General features: G+C 50.4%; 2 protein-coding genes across 3 annotated transcripts; both read left to right on the forward strand.

Annotated features, from left to right (window-relative positions):
- Window positions 1-9,430: 9,430 nt before the first annotated feature.
- On the forward strand, window positions 9,431-13,108 carry LOC112894299 (CO(2)-response secreted protease-like). The gene is made up of 10 exons (XM_025961959.1): window positions 9,431-9,641; window positions 9,812-10,007; window positions 10,191-10,343; window positions 10,436-10,547; window positions 10,652-11,198; window positions 11,275-11,378; window positions 11,468-11,710; window positions 11,795-11,906; window positions 12,007-12,220; window positions 12,329-13,108. The coding sequence occupies exons 1-10, from the start codon at window positions 9,549-9,551 to the stop codon at window positions 12,892-12,894; spliced, it is 2,340 nt and encodes a 779-aa protein (XP_025817744.1). The 5' UTR covers window positions 9,431-9,548; the 3' UTR covers window positions 12,895-13,108.
- Window positions 13,109-14,112: 1,004 nt separating this feature from the next.
- LOC112894300 (probable protein S-acyltransferase 4) lies at window positions 14,113-16,612 on the forward strand. 2 transcript variants are annotated; one of them, XM_025961961.1, is made up of 5 exons: window positions 14,113-14,487; window positions 14,690-14,881; window positions 15,005-15,346; window positions 15,451-15,684; window positions 15,804-16,612. In XM_025961961.1, the coding sequence occupies exons 1-5, from the start codon at window positions 14,419-14,421 to the stop codon at window positions 16,200-16,202; spliced, it is 1,236 nt and encodes a 411-aa protein (XP_025817746.1). In that variant the 5' UTR covers window positions 14,113-14,418; the 3' UTR covers window positions 16,203-16,612. The 2 variants fall into 2 exon arrangements, with proteins under 2 accessions (XP_025817746.1, XP_025817745.1); XM_025961960.1 differs by having other exon boundaries at window positions 14,690-15,346.
- Window positions 16,613-17,147: the final 535 nt, after the last annotated feature.

The following is a 17,147-nucleotide window of genomic DNA, read 5'->3' on the forward strand; positions in this document are numbered from 1 at the left end:
TACCCTCATCGTGTAGTTGCGACATGATGATTTTATCTTGGAGAGTAGACTCGATCGATAGTAGATTTAGACTATCTTGAGGAATGATCTCTAGATTAAGTTTTCTCATTTGATTGTAGAGAGTGTCACTGAAAGCCTTAATGGATAAGCAATGACAACGTGCCTTGCGGCTAAGTGCATCTGCAACCACATTGGCTTTGCTAGGATGATAATGTACCTCAAGATCGTAGTCTTTGATCAATTCTAACCAACGCCTTTGCCTCATATTTAGGTCAGCTTGAGTGAAAATATATTTGAGGCTCTTATGGTCAGTGTAGATGTTACACTTAGCACCCATAAGATGATGTCTCCAGATCTTGAGAGCATGAATAACAGCTGCCAATTCAAGATCATGAGTTGGATAATTTTGCTCATGACTCCGAAGTGCTCGGGATGCATAAGCGATGACCCGGTTGTTTTGCATAAGAACACAACCAAGGCCAGTTCCAGAGGCATCGCAGTAGACATCAAAAGGCTGAGTATTATCCGGCTGAGCTAGTACTGGGGCAGTTGTCAAAAGTCTTCTCAAAGTGTAGAATGCTTTATCACATTTATCATCCCAGCGAAACTTAACTTCTTTCTTAAGTAGCTCAGTCATAGGTTTGGCTATCTTGGAGAAGTCTAGAATGAATCGGCGATAATATCCTGCCAAGCCAAGGAAACTTCGGATTTGATGGACTGAAGTTGGAGGTTTCCAGTCCATAACCTCCTGGACTTTAGTTGGATCAACCGATATGCCTTCACTAGAGATAGTGTGTCCCAAAAATTTCACACTATCTAGCCAAAATTCACATTTTGAGAATTTGGCATAAAGACGATGATCACGTAGTCGTTGAAGCACGACTCGTAAATGATTGACATGATCTTCTTTAGTCTTGGAATATATCAGAATATCATCAATGAAGACCACGACGAACTTGTCGAGTTCCGGCATAAATACTGAATTCATAAGATACATGAAATATGCCGGTGCATTGGTGAGCCCAAATGACATAACCAGATATTCATAAAGTCCATATCTGGTTGAGAAGGCCGTTTTTGGAATGTCACATGGCCTAATCTTGATCTGATGATAACCAGAGCGTAAGTCAATTTTTGAGAAGACCTTAACTCCAGCTAACTGATCAAACAAAATATCAATGCGGGGAAGTGGGTACTTATTTTTGATGGTAACCGCATTGAGTGGACGATAATCAACACATAGCCATAGGCTATTGTCCTTCTTTTTGACGAAGAGAGCGGGACAACCCCAAGGTGACGCACTTGGGCGCATAAAACCTTTATCAAGAAGATCTTGAAGTTGAATTTTCAATTCAACCAATTCATTTGGAGGCATGCGATACGGCCTCTTTGAAATAGGAGCGGTGCCAGGTTGAAGTTCAATAATGAACTCGATGTCTCTATCTGGTGGCATTCCAGGTAAATCATCTGGAAAGACATCGGGGTACTCACAGACCACTGGAATATCTTTTACTTTAAGGTCTGTGATAGCATAAGCGCAAGAATTTAGATATTCTTGCTGAGGCAGATAGAAGGTAGTGGCTCCGTGATATGGTGAATCAATTTCAATGACTCGGGAAGAAATATCCAGCAATACTCTATGTTCTGTCATCCAATCCGTCCCAAGTATAATGTCAATACCCTCTAAATCTAGCAAGACCAAATCAGTTTTGATTATTTTACTGCCTAACTGAATTGGTACGCTTCTAATCATTTGATTAGAAGTAATCTTCCCTCCAGGAGTAGAAATCATATATGATCCTTGGGTAGGACAAGGATCAAGTCTTATTCGGGTACTGCAGTTGTTAGATGAAACTATGAGTTGCTCCTGAATCAAATAATGTAACAACTGGTTTGTGATATATCGAGAATGTACCCGACATGATAGGAGCTCCATCCGGAAGTTCTGCAAGGGTAGTGAAGTTAATTTGCCCCTACCGGACTCGCATCATCGGCCTCTTGCCCTTATTCTGGTTATTCTGACTGGAGCTTTGCCCTCGATTAGATTTCTTGGGTTGCGGACAATCTCTGATAAAGTGATCCGCACTTCCGCAATTTAAACAGCAATACGTGCTGCTTTTCTGCTGAACTTGTTGAACATTTGACCGTGTACCAAATTGTTGTGGTTGTTGCCGAGATACAGAAGGTTGATATGCTCCTTGCTGTTGAGGCGGCCTAAGAACCAGTCTGCCAATCGGAGCATTTCGCTGTGGTGCTTCAGGCAATATATTCTGATCAACTTGGTACCACGAGGGTTGAACACTTGCAGATCCAGTGGAAACCTTACGCTTCTTTTCGGCACCTCGTGCCGTGATAAAATCCTCCTGAGTCAGTGCCATGTTGACCAGCTCGCTGAATGTACCTGCCTTGATAAGGTTCAAACATTCTTTGAGCTTAGTATTCAAACCTCGGCGAAAACAATCTTGCTTCTTGGCATCATTATCAGCATGATAGCCCGCATACTGACACAGGTGATTAAAAGCTTGTGCATATTGCAGCACGGTGCAGTTGCCTTGAGTAAGTGCCAATAACTCATTCAGTTTCCGCTTTATTAATCCCTCAGGTATATGATGTGCTCTGAAGGCCTTACGGAATTCCTCCCGGGAGATAACATGGCCATCAGTTTGCATAGCACAATAACTATCCCACCAAATGCGGGCAGCTCCGCATAATTGTTGTGCAACGAAGTGAGCCTTGCTGGAATCCGCACAGGGAATCGTAAGAAGAGCAAACTTAGATTCAATGATGCGGAGCCAAGCATCGGCATCCAAAGGCTCCTCTGCTTTGCTGAACAGCGGGGGCTGAGTGCTGAGGAAATCTTGATAGGTTGCTACCAGAAGTTCATCACGACCTTGTGATTGCTGGTGTTGTTGATTCTGTTGTGCTTGTACCAATAGGTTGAGAAGTTCAGTTTGCCGAGCCATAACCTCGGCTAGATGTGAAAGTGATAGGGATGGTTGTTGGGAATTGCTGAATTGATCTGCCCGGAAACCTTCCGGGGTTCCACGTGTGGCTCCAACCATCTGAAACAAAAATTCAGATGATAAAATTTATTTACCCTGCTGAAGACTTACAGGGTAAATAGGACGAGACAACGGATTCTGATATAGCAAGGGCTGGAAAGCAGGAAGATACTTAAGAGACTTAACTAACACTACCACAAGAATCCCGCTAACCACACCAAAGATCAACATTCTACCACACATCCTTAGAAGAACCAAAACACACATTGTATGATGTATTTAATGATGAGTTATGCATGCATGTTCTACTCGTCCTCACAAACCAAAAGCAACTGTCGAATATCTTCGGACTTACGTGGTTAGTTTCGGTGGCATTATACATACGTCTCTCACTATTAACTAGTCGATAAACCCTATCCGTCCTAGTTTCGTATTCGTGGTTAGTGTACCTGCAGAAAACCACAATATATATCCAATGAACCTTTCATGCCAGCACGTCATGAAAGCGTTCCCATTCATTACTGTTCACTATAGAAACAGCATCTGTACAATTACCGTCGTACAGACAACGTTAACATACGTTATCGAGATAACGTATTCACGGGGGTACCGCAAAATGCGGGGGTATGAACAGCGATCGCCATACCCTGCGCCGAACCATATACTCCCAATGTAGTCAACCGAAGTTGGTACATTGGCAGCATCTCAAGTAGGCCACTGCTTGAGAAACAGCGTTCGGTTCGCATCACCGACGGGAAGGCCAAGCTCCCTCAGTTGGCTGAGGATCCTTACCTTCTTACCTCACAATCGAAGGTGTCGTTACAGAATGTAAAGTTGGAGTTGTGCATGAATTTTAAGTTTTGACAGAAAAATAATGCTGGTAGTTAGGGTTATATATATATAGCCACCTCTATTTCCCTCATAATATTACCCTAGGGCTTTACGTACTAAGCACGATTCTTAACGAAACCAACGTAGTTTTGCCAAACATTTTGGTGGTCAAACTTTTATACTGAAAGCATTTTTAAGGTAAAATATATCTCCAGGGTAACCTTATAGCTCTGATACCAGCTGTGGCAGAACCAACCTGAATTATACCGGCTCAAGTACGCGAGTCCACTCCAGAGGGCTCCAACGTGCTTCAAACGGTATAATCCCTTGGCCTGTCGGGTAACGTCCCGATAAACCACCGATACACAGGATCAAATAAGGTTACCTCACACGAAGGTGAGTCCAGAGATACAATCACCATCATATGTTACATCACAAAGAATTACATTACAAGAGTTTCCAAAAGAGGTACGAAGTTTCAGATTCAGAGAAAAGATTACAAACTGTTAAAACTATGGTTTTTTAGCAGCGGAAAACATACGCGATGATTACAACACGTCATTAAGACGGATGTCATGCTAAGCCCTAGCACGACATCACTCGATATCACCAGTGCTGGCCGGGGACGGATCCCATTCCACGGACCAACCTTCTGAAAGAGCACAGGGCTAAGGCAAGGGAAGAGTAGGGTCTTCAAGACATTACCTGCAAAACATATAACTAGCAAGGCTGAGTATACTAATACTCAGCAAGGCTTACCCGGGATTGGGTATACTTAGCCCATAACTAGACTTATGAAAGCTTATAATGGTTCTGGGTTTAGTTTTAGCTGAAAAGCAACAAAGAGTAGATCCTTAATTTCAAGTTTTAGTTTTCAGATTATAGTTAATTATACATTCTAGGTAAGCATCTATAACTAAGCAAGCATGGTGTAATCTTTGGTCAAACATCATCTTTGATAACCATAATATTACTCTTATTACTCTATGTGGTAAAGGGATCAAGCAGTCTCAATCTTCGTGAGAATCGGACGATTCTGAATCGAATTTTCAACCTTGCAAGGTAAACCTAGCTCACACGCTTGGAACACCAAAGGGGCGTTCCGAAGCAACCGTTTGCCTTTCATTCCGACTCGTGGATCAGAGCCACCACAAGCGACTGCAGAACTATACGCACACCCAATGTGTGCAGGACATACCTCTGTAGCGCGACTACAAAACCCGTATTCCTGGTTGCCCTTGCAACACGTATTCCCCAATCGAACCAAGTAACCAGAAGAACCAAAAACATGTGGTGGGAGGTATGTCCACTCCTCGGGCCGATTGGCTACTAGGCTTACCGCTTACCCAAAACTCACGGCATGTGGCTAGTACTTTCAAACGCCTAACCCGCACTACAACGCACTGCGACCTTATCCAATTCAACAACACAGACGGGGTATCACCTCAACCATGATACCTCTCAAAACTCCCGTCCGTCATCCTTATAGTGATAACAGGATTGTAAACATTACAATTCCTATATCGCGCGAGTGACAGAAAATTACCCGACTTCTACCGGCCCTATTAGCATAGCAGCTAATCGGACTTAAGAGCTAGTATTCATCACATTGGTTCCTAGGGAAATGCAACTAGGGTTTCAAGCAATTCCTAAGAACTTAATGCATATAATACGTAAATAGATATAGATTGCAGTGTAATAAAAATAGTAGGTTATGTCCGGGGCTTGCCTTTACTGGTGGGGTTGGGGTTAGTCAAGTTAATAACGTCCGAACTTTGGTTCGGGCCTTCCGAGAATTTCCTGACGAAGTTCTTAGGGTCTTCAGAACAACCTCCTTCTGGTTCCGGGATTAGCTGGTAATTTCCGTCGGCGGGAGTGGTCGAGTCTACATGATATGCAAGATGGAGTTCAATGGATGCACACACTTTTGTCTCAATTCACGGAAAAGTTGCAATCCAAAAGCTAACATTCAAGAACTCATGGTACAAAAAGAAACTTAAACTTTGAATCATGAACATTCAACTCATGACTATATCATTAATTTATTTAGAACAAGAATTAAAATACTCAAAATTAAATTTAAAATTGAATGTGAACCCTAAATAATTAGGGTTATAAAGTTTTGAAAATTTAAACACAGATCAATTGCATATTTAAAGATTCTGACTAAAAGATCTAATTAGATAAGCTTTACTGAATAGACTTAGCTAATTCTACTATAAAATAAATTAAATTGATCAACTTAAAAGAATTTAAATTACAAAGCAACTTAGGTTTGAAAACTCCATATCAATCCATACTTAATCTATAGGGATTGCATACCAAAAATCAAGATCAACAAAGTTACATGTAGGAGATATGGATATTACACTCTCTTATCTTAGATTTAATATAGATTCAAAACTATTTGGTTTCATATCAAACTCACTTAATAGAAGTTGTAGGCTCAAAACCTAGTTTTCAACAAAACTGGTTTTGCAATTTTTGGAATTTCCTACAATTTTCTATTGAATTTACAAGTCAAAAATATCACTCACATGAAATAACAAGCATCCATTTACTTCTATTTTAAACACAGCACAAACCATATACTTTCATAACATGATCATAAAACAAAAGTGATAGAGTTTGAAATAAGGATTCAAGTCCAACTGGTTTCACATTTTTTTGAATTTTCTATGATTTCGTAGGAATTTTCAAAGTTCAGCACATTGAAAATGAAGAAAGGATTGAAAACTTTCATACAGGCCCTCGCAAAGAATTGGAACTTCACAAATAGGCCCCTCTGCCATGGATGGCCGGAGGAGCTCGGTCCCAACTCCAATTCCGGCGATGGGATGATCAATTAGCAAGGGGAAGGGGGTGGGGAGGAAGAGGGCATCCGGGCGCACCCTTTTGAGGCCTTGGCCGGGCTTGGGGAGGACGGGAAAGGGGTCGCCGGCGGGCGGCAAGAGCGGCGGCGGCACGGTGGCGCGGGGAGCTGAGCTGCGGCGAGGGAGAGGCGCTAGCAAGTGGGGGATTAGCTTCCAGAGGTCCCGGGGCTGCTATTTATAGAGAAGGGAAGGATGGGGAGCGGCGCATGGCCGGGCGCCACGGCGGCGTGGATCATGGCAGAGCCGGCGGCGGCGCAGAGCGCGTGGCGACACAAGAATGGGCGAGAGCACCGGGGGATAGGGTTGGGGATAGGATAAGGCAGCGCCTGGGAGTGAGGGAAGGGTAGGGGGGGTGCACTGCCTGGCCGGGATTAAAGAAAAACGGCGGCGGCGGCGCAAGAACAGGGGAAGCAGAGGGCCTGCCAGAGGAGGAAGAAAGGTTGAGGGCGCCAAGGACCTGTTTGCAAATTGCAAAATCTTCAAGGGCCTGAAAGAAAAGCTAAATTACCCACTATTACAGGGCTCTAATGAAGAAATGACCAAAATAGAAAATGTGTAACTTTTCAAGCTCTACAACATTGCTTTAGGGTTTGAATTCAAAAACTCAAAGTATGCAACTTTATTTTGAAACTTTGGACTAACTTTAAATTTTATAAAGATTTTGTCCTTGTTACATATTTTACACACAACTTGGGCCTAGGTGCAAGTTTTCAGAACTGTCATGATTTCTTGCATTCTTATAATTTGGCCCCTAGTAACTTTTGAAAATTACTTTTGTAACTCATGCATCTTGCACAAAAGGACTCATATTCTTATAAAATTACACATAGGGTCTTATTTCTACAAATACATCCAACCTTATACAATTCAACACATGCATTACATTTCATACCTAATGTGATACAAATTGACACCTAGGGTGTCACAATATGAATGCTCTGAAGGTGCGCCAACCCATTATAAATTGCGCTTCCTGGGTCTAATAGAGTGAAATATATCAATGTCATTTACAAGTACTGAGCGTCTGAAGATTTTACAGCAAGTCCTGTTGTGAGCAAACACATCCGCAATTGCAATAGCTGACCATTCTCGAGCAATCATCCTCACAAAGGGTGGATGCCATTGGCTTTGCAAAGTTGGTCAGAGGCATCTTCGTTTGCTTACTCAGTTGGCTACAGTACTTGGTATGTGACAGTGCCCCCACGCTTCTGTTTTTATGATGGCCCTTGATACTCAAGAAAAGAACAATCATCAATGCTCCCAAATTCTTTAGTACTCTAAATATTTCCTTTGTTTTCTTTTCTTTTTTGCAAGGAAGCTTTCTATGTTCATAATCTGAGATGTGAAAGGGATTTTAAATGGTCATCTATGAACCATCATCTTTTCACTGGCATAACTACAGAAGATGAGAAATTTTCTTGACCGGCTCAAATTTAAAAGACAAGTGACTGTTGGTCTTATTTTTTTGGATGGAAGAGAATCAGATACTTCATCTGCTTAGTCACTCAGGGCAGCAAAGCGAAAAGGACGAACAGTAAGCGGTCGCGCAACCAATGGATTCGAGCTTTCTCCCCCTAGGCTGCGCCAGGATCATGGCCTGATCGTGGCAACTGAAAACGCAGGCCCTGCCGTGATGGGTCGGAGCAAAAGTCATCAGGGAGGCATTGTGGAAACGCTTTTGCTCATGTGCCGGTTACTGATTAGTGTAGCTCACATCTCCGGTGTGGAGTTGCTTTGCCCCTCCCTTTTCTCCCCACCAAATCATCATCATGCGTATGATCTGATCGCCGACTCTGATCCAGCCCGGTGAGAAAAGAAACAATCATCGCCATCGATCCCGATGCAACGGAAGATAATGTAAAACGATTGGGATTGCAATCGATGCGAAAAATGAAGGAGTTGTTCCAAGTGGCAGTGCCATTGTTGCGAGGAAACGAGCTCTCTTCGCTGTGGAGATGGAACATGAAAGGTTAGCTACCAGAAAGGGAGGCTCGCTCACTAAAGGCAAGGCCATCCGATACGTTACCTGAAACCGACTTGCCCGGCCTTTGGCCACCAGACGCCGACTGAGGACTGACCGACATCATCAAGTGCAGGTGCGTTTTGTTTAGTGTTCCCGACGTGTTCTCGACGGAGCACATATGTGGTTAAAGCCAGGAATGCTTGACACGGCATAGTTTTTTTATTTGCTTTATGATCGATCCATCACTTTCCTTGCAATGCTTTCATCACGGAGCTATCCTACTCATCAGCAGCAGCCACTTCAAAATATTTAGTACACTCACGATATGCAACTTTGATTCCAAATGTTAACTTCTGACAAAAACTATACAAATCTTTTAAAAAATAAGAGGAAAAGGAAAGAAATTTTTGCTAGGAAAGCAAAATCACTGAAGCTGAAGTGCATGAGGAAAGTGAAAAGCAAGGCTCCATGTCCACCAGTGAAAGCGTCACTCAGACCGCATTGCACGTATTCCATTCCTCGGCGCCAAGCAATCCCTCCAGCAAAACAATTTCCCCCACGTTGATCTGGGCATGGTTTCAGGCAGACACGCGGCCGCCCCGACCGCGCCGCGACGACGGCGACCGAAACGAATCCCGACGAGAGAGGCTTCCATCCACCATGATCCCATCGAAAGCGACGCCGAAGCCGCTGCTCCAAAAGAGCCATAGAGAGGGCTGGTCACCGGAGCCCAGGTGAATCCGATTCTGTCAAAAGCGAGGCTCGGCTCCGGCTACAAATGTGGTGGTGCCCATCCTGCCGGTATCAGCCAGCCCCCACAGCTTCTACTGCCCCGAACTGTCCCGGGCTCGAGCACCGAGCTGATCGTGTGGGGCGCCAATGGTGAACACCGGGCGCTTCGTCATCCTCGCCCTCGCCTACCGCTTCCTGGTACCCATCCTCTCAGCTGAGCCGGACCACGCCACCAGAGAGGTAGTGATACTGTCGGGTTGCTGCTACACTACTTGATTGATTGGCAGCTGAGCTGCAAGAAGATGGAGCTGAAGTAGCATCCACTGTCTTAGATAGGATAGGATTGTGCTTGCTTGTGCCATCAGAGTTGCTGAATTTTGCTTTCTGATCCGATGGTGCTGGCGATTCAGTCGTATGTCGTCTACATGGGGAGCCCGTCGGGCGGCGGCGGCGACCTGGAGGCGGTGCAGGCGGACCACCTGCAGATGCTGTCGTCCGTCGTCCCGAGCGGCGAGCAGGGGAGGGCGGCGCTGACGCAGAGCTACCACCACGCGTTCGAGGGCTTCGCCGCCGCGCTCACCGAGAAGGAGGCCGCCTCGCTCTCCGGTGAGGCTCCTCATCCATACCCATTTCCGATCGAATCGTTTCTTCTTTCGAGAAGCATTTCATTTTTTTCCCCAAAAAAAACTTTGCTGGTCGAATTGTTTCCTTCCTCGCAATGATCGCGCGAGCGAAGCATCGATGGCGACATGGTTTGGACCTGCTCGATCTTCCTCGCGTTCTTGGCAGGGCACGAGAGGGTGGTGTCAGTGTTCAAGGACCGCTCGCTGCAGCTGCACACGACGCGCTCCTGGGACTTCCTCGAGGTGCAGTCCGGGCTCCAGTCCGGCCGCCTCGGCCGCCGCGCGTCAGGCGACGTCATCATCGGCATCATCGACACAGGTGCGTGACGGCCTGATTTCTGAATCCAAACGGCCAGAAACGAGTGGGGCCCTCCCCTGACGCTCGCGTTTGTGGTCTCGTGCCGCCGTCAGGTGTCTGGCCGGAGTCGCCGAGCTTCGACGACGCCGGGATGCGGGAGGTGCCGGCGCGGTGGCGCGGCGTGTGCATGGAAGGCCCCGACTTCAAGAAGAGCAACTGCAACAAGTACCAATGCTTGCTTGCGTGTCCTCTGCATTTGTAAAGAATGTTCTGTGAGACTGTGACACGAATAAAATAAATGTGTGTCTGCCATGTGCCCGCTGCCGCAGGAAGCTCATCGGCGCCCGGTACTACGGCGTGCAGCCCGAGTCGGCGTCGAACGCCTCCCGGGCCGTGGCGGCGCCGGCCGCGACCGGCTCGCCGCGGGACACCGTGGGGCACGGCACGCACACGGCGTCGACGGCGGCCGGCGCGGTGGTGGTGGACGCGGGCTACTACGGGCTCGCCCGGGGCGCGGCCAAGGGCGGCGCGCCCGCGAGCCGGGTGGCCGTGTACCGCGCGTGCTCGCTGGGCGGGTGTTCGTCGTCGGCCGTGCTCAAGGCCATCGACGACGCGGTGGCCGACGGCGTGGACGTGATCTCCATCTCCATCGGCATGAGCTCCGTCTTCCAGTCGGACTTCCTCAGCGACCCCATCGCGCTGGGCGCGTTCCACGCGCACCAGCGCGGCGTGCTGGTGGTCTGCTCCGGCGGCAACGACGGGCCCAACCCCTACACCGTCGTCAACTCCGCGCCGTGGATCCTCACCGTCGCCGCCTCCTCCATCGACCGCTCCTTCCAGTCCAGCATCGTGCTCGGCAACGGCGCCGTCGTGAAGGTAGCCACGCTGCATACTGTGTCACTGTCGCCGTCGCCATGCTTACGCGGTCTCCTGGTCGTTTGCATCGTGTCAGGGAGTGGCGATAAACTTCTCCAACCACAGCCTCAGCGGCGGCCAGTACCCCCTGGTGTTCGGGGCCCAGGCGGCCGCCCGCTACGCGCCGCTCTCCGAGGCAAGGTACACGCCGCAGCTGAACGCCGACGCCCGACGCGACGCACCGCGATTCTCATGGCTCGAAACTGATTGATGTGCCCGTTGCATTGCAGCAACTGCTACCCTGGATCGCTGGACGCGCAGAAGGTGGCCGGGAAGATCGTGGTGTGCGTGAGCACGGACCCGATGGTGTCGCGGCGGGTGAAGAAGCTGGTGGCCGAGGGGAACGGCGCCCGGGGCCTCGTGCTCATCGACGACGCCGAGAAGGACGTGCCGTTCGTCGCCGGCGGCTTCGCGCTGTCCCAGGTCGGCACCGACGCCGGCGCGCAGATACTCGAGTACATCAACTCCACAAAGTGAGCCCCGCCGGCCGGCCGCCGTCACGAGATCATTTTCACAGCGGGAGGATTCTGACTCGCCGTTGATCCTTGCCCATTCAGGAATCCGACGGCGGTGATCCTCCCGACCGAGGACGCCAAGGACTTCAAGCCGGCGCCGGTGGTGGCGTCCTTCTCGGCGCGGGGCCCCGGCATGACAGAGTCGATCCTGAAGGTAATTTCCCCGGCAGAATCGTGATGAGATGCTTGGAGTTGGAGCATTTTGGTCATGTCCTGACATGTCGTCGTCGGACGATCGTAACCTTGCGTGGCAGCCTGACCTGATGGCTCCCGGCGTCAGCATCCTGGCCGCCACGATCCCGTCCGCGGAAAGCGACGACGTCCCGCCCGGGAAGAAGCCGTCGGCCTACGCCATCAAGTCCGGCACCTCGATGGCCTGCCCCCACGTCGCCGGCGCCGCCGCCTTCGTCAAGTCGGCGCACCCGGGCTGGACGCCGTCCATGATCAGATCGGCTCTCATGACCACAGGTACAGACTACTACACAGTAGAGCCAGCAGAGCATTCGCATTTCGAGTAGGGGAACCCCCACAAAAAAGAAAGAAAAGAAAACTTAACCTTGGCCGGCACGTACGCAGCGACGACGACGAACAACCTCGGGAAGCCGGTGGCGAGCAGCACGGGCGCGGCGGCGACGGGGCACGACATGGGCGCCGGGGAGATGAGCCCGCTGCGCGCGCTCAGCCCGGGCCTGGTGTTCGACACCAGCGCGCAGGACTACCTCAACTTCCTCTGCTACTACGGCTACAAGGAGCAGCAGGTCCGGAAGGTCTCCGGCGCCGCGCGCTTCTCCTGTCCGGCCGGCGCGCCCTCGCCGGACCTCATCGCGTCGGGTGTCAACTACCCGTCCATCTCCGTGCCGCGCCTCCAGAGGGGGAGGCCCGCCACCGTGGCGCGCACGGCCATCAACGTGGGGCCCTCGAACGCGACGTACGTGGCGGCCGTCGAGGCGCCGCCGGGCGTCACGGTGACGGTGTCGCCCGACCGGCTGGTGTTCTCGAGGAGGTGGACGACGGCGAGGTACGAGGTGAGCTTCGACGTGGCGGCAGGCGCCGGCGTGGGCAAGGGGTACGCGCACGGCGCCGTCACCTGGTCGGACGGGGCGCACTCGGTGCGGACGCCGTTCGCCGTCAATGTCCTCTGATCTGATGGAGTGATGTTTTTTTTTCTTTTTTTGCTTCTTCGTTTACTGTGTGTGTTTGGTTTTGGTCTTTGCGTGACACGTAACCCATTTGTACTGTGCCCGGGGAGCAGCGCTCCCCCTTGTTTTGACAGTAGGGGAATAATTTGAAATTCAGTTTTGTTAACCACTGGGCCACAATCATGAGAAGTCAGCTTATTTAGGCAATTAGGCTCAATTACGACCGTGCTCGTTTGGAATTGCGGCCCAACTGTTAAGCTATCAAGCAGAAGATTAGTTCCTGGGCTTGGTCCAATTAATAACTATATATATGTATCGTGGAATTTTTTGATATAGCAAATTGACCAAGTTTTCTTGTGGTATAGCATATTTATGGCTAATTATTCATTGGGAGATGATGTGCCATCTGAGATTACGCAAGTGTGATAGCTACGTGTCAGGCACATAGTTTCATGCGCTACTAGTGTAACTGCGGCGATTAAAACGAAGTGCCACGTGAGAAAATGGCCGCTAATTCGTGTCATTTTTCTAGAGTGACGCTGACGCCATTTGTTTTTTTTAGGCGCCTGACGCCATTATCTCCATCTCGATCGGTGACCTCGCGCGTGTAAAACCACCGTGCCAAATGCTTCCCGGTCCGGCCCCCTTGCCGGCGAAGATAGATGTTCCTGGAAAGGGAATTGAGATGCACAAGCACAGAATCTGAGAACCGGTCCAGGTTAATCAAGGCGGGCGACGATGACATGTTGGCACGTAGGTTTGCTGCTCCTAGTTTTGTGTTGTTTGCTGGCTGCAAACGTACGTGGAGCCCACGACCAACAACAACAAAAAATATAATCATACACATTAAAAAAAAATCCCCTCCTCTGTTCTTTCTAAGAAAATAAATGATAATAATTCGAAAATGAGATGTATACCATTTAGAAGATAGTTATTGGCGGTGGCGATTGCCTTTGCGGAGAGAATATTAGAACATGATTAGTAGGTGCGCGAGCCGGAAGCGCGAATCCATCCATCCCCCGCGCTGGCTGGGATGCGGGCCCCGCAGCCTCCTCGACCCAGCCCGCCAGCCGGCCCGGCCGGTGCTCCACCCTGTCACGTCATTCATGCAGGCGGGCACGACGCGGCCGGCCAGGCGGCGGTCGTTAAGCCTCCCCCGACCCCGATGATTGTTTTCCCGCGTCGCCGCCACGCACGCCCTTCGTTGCCTGATCAGGCCAATCAAAGCCAGGGACGGCGGAGGAGGAGCGGAGCTGGTTGCATTCGCGGTAGGTCGGGGCTCCCGACTTCCTAACTCCCGCCGAAACGAAGTCGCGAGAGCAGGCCGGAGACACAGCGGCGCCGCGCCGTGCGTCTTCTTCGTCCCCGGCGGCCGGCGTCGTCGCCGACGGGCGTCCTCTCCGGATTGTCGTGGTCGAGCACTGACGACGCCGGAGGACTACTCGGGAAGGGGCGCGCTGCCGTGTGCTCGGCGCATGTCTACTTCTTGATCTTGGGAGGTCGGAGCGCGGCGGCCGCGAGGTGCTGATGCTGACGACCATGGGGGAGCCGGAGCCGGGACGGAGGAGGCTGTACCAGGTGTGGAAAGGAAGCAATGTAAGTCCTGCCTGCTGCCTCTCTGCTTCACCAAGAATTTCCTCCAAATATCTGCGAATTCGCGAGCAGCTTTTTTTTAACTTGGTTTTCGTCTCGATACAAGTAGTTTTCTGATTCCTTTTCCTTTTAACGGAAGTAGCATTGTGATTAGCTTTTTTCAACTCGATTCATCAAATGGCAATGACCTTGCCTGATTTCTCAGAAATTCCTCTGCGGCGGGCGGCTCATCTTCGGCCCCGACGCGGGCTCCCTGTTCCTATCCACCGTCCTCATCGCGAGCCCTCTCGTCGGGCTGTGCTTCCAGTGCGTCACCAAGCTCAACTACTCCGGCAGCTCGGAGAAGCAGGCTCTCGGCATGCCTGCCCTCGTCGCCACCATCCTTCTTGGCCTGGCGGTGAGCCTCCCTCCCTCGATCGATCGATCACCTGCTGGCGCTCTTCGTTCCCAGCTCGTCCGAACCTGTCAGCAGCTCAGCATTGCTAATCCCTTCACTGCGCATCGCGTCGCGTCGGCGCAGGATCTGGCGTTCCTGTTCCTGACGTCGAGCCGGGACCCCGGGATCGTGCCGAGGAACGCGCGCTCGCCGGAGCGCGGCGACGACGATCCCGCCGCCGCCGCCGCCGCCGAGGACGACGTCGCCACGCCGTCCACCGAGTGGGTGATGAGCGCGGCGAACCCGCACCTCCGGCTGCCGCGCACCAGGGACGTGGCCGTCGCCGGCGGGCACGTCGTCCGGGTCAAGTACTGCGACACGTGCCTGCTGTACCGGCCGCCGCGGGCGTCGCACTGCTCCATCTGCAACAACTGCGTCCAGAAGTTCGACCACCACTGCCCCTGGGTCGGCCAGTGCATCGGCCTGGTGAGTGCCCGGCCGGCGTCCATGGCCGCCGCTAGCTGAGCGGGGAAAGGGCTGGGATCCTGAGATGAGATGATGATCGCTGATCGTGTTCCTCGTACGTGCAGCGCAACTACCGGTTCTTCTTCCTCTTCATCTCGACGTCGACGTTCCTGTGCCTCTACGTCTTCGTGCTGTCCTGGCTGAACATCGCCGCGCAGAGGGGGAGCCACGGCGGGTCGCTGCTCAGGTCCATGACCGGCGAGCCGCTGTCCCTCGTGCTGATCGTCTACACCTTCGTCTCCGCGTGGTTCGTTGGCGGCCTCACCGTGTTCCACACCTACCTCATGAGCACAAACCAGGTTCGTTTCCACATCTGCTAGTCAGAGATTCAGAAATGCTCATCTCTGAATCAGCACTAGCTAGAACAGTAGTAATTCAGAAACCTTGACCTGCGCAACTGATGATGCTTCTTGTGCAGACCACGTACGAGAACTTCAGGTACCGGTACGACAAGAAGGAGAACCCGTACGACCGGGGCGTGCCGGCCAACATCTCCGAGGTGTTCTGCACCGGGATGCCGCCGTCGATGAACAGGTTCCGGGCATGGGTGGAGCTGCCGGAGCCGCCGGAGGCGTTCGACGGCGGGCCGCTCGCCTCGAGGAACAAGATCGACCTCATCGGTCCGGACGAGAAGGCCGACCTGGAAATGGGGCGCCACCACCACCCCGGCGGCGTTCCGGCGATCCTGCAGGGGCTGCACTACGCGGAGATGGAGAAGAACAGCGCCAGCGTGCACGTCAAGGACCGGCAGTCCGCGGAGGCGCCGGACCCGTTCATGATCCCGGAGGCGCCGCGGCACGACGGCGAGGTTGAGTGAGGTAGTGATCGGCGATGACCAGGTGGCAAGATTCGTTGGAAATTTTGGAACGGTGATCTTCATCGTGCGTATAAACTGTAAAGGTATAGCTGCAGGGACGACCTTTTTGAGCACTTTAACAGTCTGAAATTGGGATGCACGGTTTATGGAGGATTTGTCAGGTTTGCAACGACCTGCCGCTGCTGCTTCCATGGAATTGCACAAAGAGAGGCACGTCCTGTTGTGGAGGTTGGTTGCCAGGTTTTTTTTTTCCTGCTTCGGAATGTCATTGGTTTCGTGTAACTCTAGAAAATCACCTTTGTTTGTGCGTTGTGGATTGGTGAATCGGTAGGAGCAGTTCTGAAGATTTTTCTTTTCTTGCAAGTGGACGAGCTACTGACACTCTGAAAAAAAACTTTTTTTTCCTATTCTATCATTTTGTTGTTTGTTTCATTTGGAAGGGAGGGAGAAAAGGAGGGGGCAACAGGGAAAAGGAGGGCCTATTTGGGACCGCTCTACTTCACAAATCGCAGATCAGCTTCATGAATTTCGTAGCAGAGCAGCTCAGCTTTAAAGTTGCAGAGTTTTTAAAAGTGTTTGGCTAGCAGACCAACTTCAGCTTCAGAAAAAAGAGATTCGGATTGGAAAAGTCCCTTATGCCCTTGAACGATGTATGAGAGAATTTCATTTATAATTTTTCATCTAAACGCTTAATTAAAAAATAACAGTACATTATAAATAGATAATAAATAGATAATAAAGTACAAATATTCCAAAATAATTCCATTACATATCAAGTCTCAATGATCTACTACTCATACTACATCCAACTTTGATAAATAGCCGTTGCTAATGCATCACGAAAAACATCCATAGTAGGCGCATTGGGTACTGGAGATGATCCATCCGAGAGCACAACATACTTGTTATACCTTTCCGGTATTGTAGGCTCATAATTTTCATCAC

The sequence above is a fragment of the Panicum hallii genome, chromosome 5, assembly GCF_002211085.1.
Source record: "Panicum hallii strain FIL2 chromosome 5, PHallii_v3.1, whole genome shotgun sequence".
Lineage (NCBI taxonomy): Eukaryota > Viridiplantae > Streptophyta > Magnoliopsida > Poales > Poaceae > Panicum > Panicum hallii.

Bases quoted from the DNA above. Each gene is read 5' to 3' on its own strand.
- LOC112894299 (XM_025961959.1), top strand. From the start codon at position 9,549: ATGGTGAACACCGGGCGCTTCGTCATCCTCGCCCTCGCCTACCGCTTC. The intron at 10,548-10,651 runs GTACCAATGCTT...CCGCTGCCGCAG, and splicing joins AAGAAGAGCAACTGCAACAA to GAAGCTCATCGGCGCCCGGT. The intron at 11,711-11,794 runs GTGAGCCCCGCC...TTGCCCATTCAG, and splicing joins GAGTACATCAACTCCACAAA to GAATCCGACGGCGGTGATCC.
- LOC112894300 (XM_025961960.1), top strand. From the start codon at position 14,419: ATGCTGACGACCATGGGGGAGCCGGAGCCGGGACGGAGGAGGCTGTAC. The intron at 14,488-14,689 runs GTAAGTCCTGCC...CTGATTTCTCAG, and splicing joins AGGTGTGGAAAGGAAGCAAT to AAATTCCTCTGCGGCGGGCG. The intron at 15,347-15,450 runs GTGAGTGCCCGG...TCGTACGTGCAG, and splicing joins TCGGCCAGTGCATCGGCCTG to CGCAACTACCGGTTCTTCTT.